Raw genomic sequence first — 7239 nt, forward strand, 5'->3', positions numbered from 1 at the left:
TTTAATTTTAAAACAATGTACCTAATTAAATAAATAAAAAATAATAATAACAATTTATTATTTCAACATAAGTTAAACTTTGTAAAAAATAATTACCTACCTTATTATTTTCTTAATAGATTATGCATGATTTATTAAAATAATACCTACTGTGGAAATGTTCTGCTTTACGAGACACCCCTTTTTTTTGGTGGGGGGAGGGGGGCGCCAGTGATGCCCGCGTTGCCACTCACTCGCTGCTCTGCGCTCGTACAAAAAAATCGAAAATATCCCTCGACTTGCTATGGAACACCACCTCAAGTTGGTCACAGGGTAACCGCCGTATTTCCACTCTTATAATTTTCGCTACTATTTATAATATACTAACTTTGAAGTGTCTTCGAATCTATGCCTGAGCGCCAAATTCTGAATTCACCATCGCTTTCAGTGTACTTAACTACACCAGTTTCAAAAAGAAAAATTGCAAAAAAAAAAGGTGTCCCGTAAAGTAGAAGTATACCTATTTTTAAAAATAAATTGAAAGTTGTAAATTGTCAACCACTATGTGTGACCCCAGGTGGTAATGAAAAAAAACTTGCTAGGTAACTTTTTGTCACCGAGTTAAGTTATTCCCTTTTTCCATGTTAACTATAAACTTGTATAGGCAATATCATCAAATATCAATGGGCGGCTCCTTACTTCAAAATAATGTTACATGTCGGCTGTCATATTTATTACTTTTAGCCTATATTCTTATTGTATCTATAATGATACAGATTTTATGTTGCTTGTAAAAATAAAAACTAAACTTTTAGTGTTAAATATTTATTTGTTAACTGATAGTTTACCTGAACTGAACTAAAACTAAAACTCTTAACATATTTTGTATTTTTGTACTATTGCCTATTGGTATCTATTTATTGCGCGTAGGTTAATAATTATTTATAACTTACAACAACGATCACGATTAAAATAGTTTAATAAAACCTTATTATTTTACTTGTACGTTAAAAAAAAAAAACTAAAATAACTTATTTTTGAAAATATTACGATCTATACAATATGTTATGTACAGTGTTAAGTAGTTTATTTTACATTTTTACAATGATACAAAAGTGACATGACATATAAAAAAAACACACGAAATGGACTCCCACAAATGGGATATCCGGGTGATATGGAGATAATCTACTTATTCCGGTCACGCGGGCCATGACACCAATTCCATTTTAGAGGTGTCTCGTGTCTTGGTGGGTTCCCAGGAAGTGAGCTGGAGGCCACAAGTGATATAGTGGTTGGGTACGGGGTACCTATATTTTTTCATATGCCTGGATAAAGCGTTAGTAAAATAATTTCCAATAAGTCAAAAGAGTTGATTCTGGGATTAAACTAAAAATTAATAGACAGCCGGCGGTGTCGGTTATGAATATGATAATGATATGATACATCGACACGCGAGTAGGCGGTATAACTTTTAAAGTTTAAACTCTTAATTTATAAAATAGGAATAATATGGTCGCAGCCCGTAGTTAAGTTAACCCTGGGTTAAGGCATATTTCTTATAAAACATATCCAGTTTTAATGGGTTCCGTCTACTTATATGACCATTGATTATAAATAGGCACTACACTAGTACTGTGCTAGTAATTAGTATTCATAATCGATGGTATAACACATTATTATACAATTACTATAATGACTATATAATATAATCAAGCCTGAATTAGTTCCGCTTTATATCTCGATTAATATATATAAATATATAATAACGACGGGACCGAATCGAACAGCCGAGACGACTATATAATATACGTATCCCTAGAACAGGCGGTACAGCGGCCTGACAAAGTTGCGGCGGAACTGTCTGGCATATCTGTTCCAGTCGGCGGCGTAATTGCGGTTGCCGCCCTCTTCCGTCTCTTCCGACACTGGAGCCGGCCCGAGCGAGCCCAGCGAACCGAGCGCCGAGCCCAGCGAGCCTAACGGCGAGCCCAACGATCCCAACGAGCCCAACGACGGCGGCGAGCCCAGTGGACCGTGATTGTTGTCATCGCCGAACATTTGCATGCATCCGCTGTGCATCGACTGTTGCTGCTGATGGCCGCCGTATCCACCGCCGCCGGAACCCACGTTGACGTTGGTGCTCTGCAATACGACCGGAAGAAAGAATCGACCGGAAGCCTCGGACGTGTCGCGCCGCCGCCGGCCGTGCCCCAACAGGCACTGCAGCAACAGACGCTTCTTGAGCTTGAGCTTCTTCAACTTGTGCAGCTTTGCGTGATGGGTGCGCGCCGACACTTCCTCGCTCTCTGGCGCCGCCACACTGTGTTCGCCGTAGTAAGAATAGTCGTCGCCGTACGACGAAGGCTGCCTCTGATCGAACTCCACCCCGGTAACGCGGCCAACGATGACCAACGTGCACGTGGCCAACCAAAAGGCCGCCAACAGACACTGTGAAAACGATTACTTATATTATTTGAAATAATCAGTATTATTTTCAAAACAATCCTACCTGTATAGGTACGCTTTTTAAATGATTTGAATTCTACAATAGGTATGCGATATCACTAATGAATGCTATGAATGTATGACATCAATATATTAATATAATTATCTATATTGACTATCGAGTTAAGATTTGGAACTTCTGTAATTCGAAAGCCGGTCAGCAGTGATTTTCTTTCATAGGAATGCTGTTTCCAACGTTTACCGATCGATCTAATAATGCGACAAACGTTTTGAAAGCCCAATAGGTATGTTGTAACTTGAAAACCTATTGACCTCACATTAAAAAACACATTTGGCTTTCAAAATTTTGATATTCATGAAAATCAAGGCCTACAACAGTTTTCTTAAACTAAGTTTCTGATTAGCAGCTGAAAGTGTATTTCAATTTGTTCTATACTTCTATTTTATAAAACCTATAATAATAGCTAATATGCCTCCCAACGCTTAGATTAATTGGTTCGAAGTTTACTAAATCCGACTTTTTTTTAAAAATGTTAAACAAATAATTAAGTCGTGTAGATTCGTTATCACTTATCATATCTATAGGTAGTCGAAATTAAGTCACGATAAAATTCGCAATTTCAAATCTTTTACCTAGCACTCTACATTTTGAACATATAGTTACCTACACATAGCTTTATTTGTATTCACCGACTAAATTGTATCATATAGGTATATAGTCAGTTATAACTTACCTATTATTTATTAATGATACAACGCTTCACCACAGTAGATACCACACCAATTAGTTATATAATTGTATTTTGTTTTTTATAATTTATCTTTTAGCATTAGCTTCCAAATCAGAGTCAATTTGTTGACTTGATAATCTAAAACTTACCAACAAATAAATAGCTTTTAAAATTCAAATTTTAACTAGCAGTATATAATTGGTTAGTGGTTAATGCTTAATGGTTGTTGCACAGTTTATTTGGACATATCTTATGACTAAGAATGATTATTATTTTTAACGCTTCATTTTTTTTTTTAAATAATATGTAAAATACGTTAAACGTGGGTACCTATATAATAGGTACCTACGTTTAACGTATATTTAACTACCTATATAGGTAGTTTATGACCTCATCTGAGTAAAAGTTTGTTTTTTCCCCGAGCGTGTGCATAGTGCATTCTAGTATTTTACCTCTTGTGTTTCATAATAATTACCCAATGTTTTTGGAGTTCAACATTTTAAGATGAAAACAAACAAAACAACAATATTAGTGTTACGTATAATAGAAACTAGAGATGATACACATCGTATAGAATTGTAAACTAAAAAAATATACAAGTTTCCTCATTAATTAGAATTTTATCCTTTACCTATACGGTTACACGTATAAGCATATCTGTAATTTGCATTTTAACATTTTAAAATTATATATTATTGCGCAACATTTAATTATACATGTATATTATCAATTATAAGACCATCAAGTGTAACGAACGATTTGCACCAATTGATCAATATATAGGTTACAGAAATCTTCGAGAGTCGAGCGAGACACACATGCGTGTCGTCCTGTCGCTTTCCATGATTTAAGTCGATTTCAGGCGATATTAAATTATTATTGTCAGTAGGTACGTAGGACGTATAGGTATGGTGTATTCGGACCATCGCGATCGCTACAGATAAATAATAAATTCTACGATAAAAAGTTTCGTACAAATGTACTGGGTCGATAAAAATGTTGAATGATTTGTCGATTTTGCAATTTGTATCACAATATAAGTATGTACTTAGCTAATAATATAATTATATCTAAATGCTTAATGCTTAATGCCATATACAATATATAAATTGTACAATATGCATTGCAAATCTAGGCTGAGGTATAAAGTATAAACACAGCTAACAACCTATATGAGCAGAGTCCAGACTCCAGATTATAGTAGTAATTGGTATCTGTTATATGAATATAGTAGATACATATTATTATGCATTATTAATTATTAAGTAGAAATGTCGAAAGTCGAATTGACCCGATAACTATAACGCGTAGGTCCATGGGGTCATAATATTTTTGTCAATAAAAACATTGTCTCAATGTCTCCTAATTCCTAACCTAAACTATTTGTTTATTTTATTCGTGTTTTCATAACACTCATAACTATTATTCAAAGCATTTGTTATTGATTAACATAATTAGTAATATTAGTATTTAGTATACTATCTACCAACCTACCTATTCTGCAATTAGCAAAGCGCAATAATATTTTTAAACGTTATTGCAATTGGAATAAAATATATTTAAGCCCATAAAATTGAAAGAAAAATCTATCGTAATATAGGAGGTGCCATCCTCAATTCGTATTTCGTACAATTACTGTTTACTCAAGGCCTAATAAGTGTCCTAGGTCTTAACCATGTAATTAAAATAAAAATGATCCGGTACACTGTGTTTGTGATTGATAACTGTTAAAAGTAGTTAATCGAAATTGTGATGATATCTATATTTTATTATGACACAACGTTGAACTAATTATATAAGAACGTATATTATTCATGGATATGGTCCTTTTCAGCGAAAAAACCTTTTCCCAAATAAATTTTTGTTTTCCCGTTCCTCCAAAACAAAAAAGATTCAATTTTCGTTTCTGCCTTAATATATATATTTTTTAAAAAACCATTTCAGCCTAATAAAGTTTGTGAATCATATTGTAATAGCACAAAAATTTAACAATTCCATATTATGTATGTTAATAACAGTGAAAAAAACAGTTTTCAGATCATTATTAAATTGCATATTATTATTATCATAGTTAACATAAAGTTATTTTATCATGTAATAAATAATAATTGGAATTAAATAAATAAATATCATTATGCCATAGTTAAGTGTTAATTGTTTAGAGCCTATTAATAAAAAGATACTGAAGTTAAAAATCCAAGCATTATATCGACTGTTTATCGTGTGCCTATATAGAAAAAAACAACAATACATCATTGTAAAATCAATACATTTATCACTAAGCTCAGAATGTAAAATATTACTTATTATAGCAGGTATCATCATTCATTATAGCGCCTAAACAATAGCACCTTCACATTATAGTACTTATAGCTAGAACATAATATAGCCCATATATAGGAGTATAGGACGACATATACCTACTACCTGGTTGCATTAATTTATAGAAATAAAATATGTCATTGTCATACAAGTAAATTATCGTTTTGAAACAAGATTGTTCAACGTTGAAAAATGATTAAATCTGAACAACTTAAGATACGCCAGTCCCTGACAAATGACAATTAACTTGAATTTCCTGTGCTTTTTGTACAGGTGCCCACCATTATGATATCGCACAAGTTATTATATTGAATACCGAAAAATGCAGAAAAAATGACAACAGTCGAACGGTATAATATTATTTTACTATCTACGTTTATGATATTATAAATATATAGACTAGAACCCGTGTTCCGTTGATCAAGTCAGGTAAGTGTTCCACGATTTAGTCATCGCGTAGGTAATCCACTCGTACACAGCCATGATATTAAATATTGATAAAAACTATGTCATATTCATAAAAATATAATATAATATTTACCGCGTTTCTCATCTTTGTGCAGTGGCAGCCTCGCGATGAATCGATCCGCTATATTATGAAATGATAGTTTCGCCGTGCGATCAACAACAATAACAACAACAACAACAACAACTGCTGCAAGTACGGGCTACGGCGGCCGAAGTGTTAAAAGGCGGTTCCGTAAACATTCGTAGCGCGCGCAAAAGAAAAACCAAATTCGAATTTCGCCCGTATTTTTTACCCGCAGTGATATTTTTGCGCTGACCCGTGAGTTACTATTATTATTATACCGTGGTAGATGTATCTTTGACCACAACCGCATCGACAACTGCGTGGCAGCGTGGCACCAAGACGACTCTTCGTTCCGCGCATTCTGCGGCTGTCTTTTAACGATTTCGACGTATCGTCGTCGTCGTCGTCGTTATGCAATAAGTCTGCCCCGGCGGGTGTAAGCACCATATTATAATGAATAATACCTGTTCGGCCCACGCCATGTGAGCGAGAGACTTGACCCAGTGACTTCGTCGAATGTGTGGCGTATGTGTGTGTGTGCGTGTGTGTGTGTGTGCGCGCAGGTCTAATAATTTTGAACGCTTGTATACGATATTTCTATGTACAGAACTACAGCGTATATATTATACAGGATGGTTCACCAACCATGTTCACCCCCATTTTTCTTTAAATAATTAATTAATTTAAATTCTGATTTTTTTTTTAATATGCTTTAAGACCACATTTTGGAATTCTTGAGATTTTTTTGTATTACATTACAAACAAATCTCAAGAAGTATTCTTTAAGTTTACTTAAAGGCTGTTCAGTAGAGACAGGACATACAATCTTATATATATTTCAACCCCCCCCCCCTCCCCCAACTTTTCAATTTAAATTAATAAAAGGAAAATAAAACTCGAACTAAGTAGTTTCTGAGTTATTAAAAATGGTTTTACTGCAAAAATATAAAATACGTAGATGTAATATTTTAGGATCCTAGTGATTATATACTGAGCTATTTTTTTTACAAATTATAAATATTGATAGATCAATATAAATTATTAAAATGTTGGATTCACCATAACCACTATATCTTCCGAACCCATTATCCTTTATACACAAAGTTAATAATACCTAACTCCAAAACGACTAGCTAGAATTTTCATTTTGATACGTCATAAATTTCAAAAAAACCATCCGCTAAATAATTTACAATAGAAAATCGG

General features: G+C 33.8%; 1 protein-coding gene across 1 annotated transcript; it reads right to left on the reverse strand.

The window, feature by feature from the left end:
- Nucleotides 1–788: 788 nt before the first annotated feature.
- On the reverse strand, nt 789–6555 carry LOC132951052 (uncharacterized). Its single transcript, XM_061022745.1, has 2 exons — nt 6043–6555; nt 789–2430 (listed from the first exon to the last, which is right to left on the reverse strand). The coding sequence occupies exons 1-2, from the start codon at nt 6052–6054 to the stop codon at nt 1798–1800; spliced, it is 645 nt and encodes a 214-aa protein (XP_060878728.1). The 5' UTR covers nt 6055–6555; the 3' UTR covers nt 789–1797.
- Nucleotides 6556–7239: the final 684 nt, after the last annotated feature.

Source organism: Metopolophium dirhodum, chromosome 8 (genome assembly GCF_019925205.1).
Source record: "Metopolophium dirhodum isolate CAU chromosome 8, ASM1992520v1, whole genome shotgun sequence".
In the NCBI taxonomy this organism is placed as follows: domain Eukaryota; kingdom Metazoa; phylum Arthropoda; class Insecta; order Hemiptera; family Aphididae; genus Metopolophium; species Metopolophium dirhodum.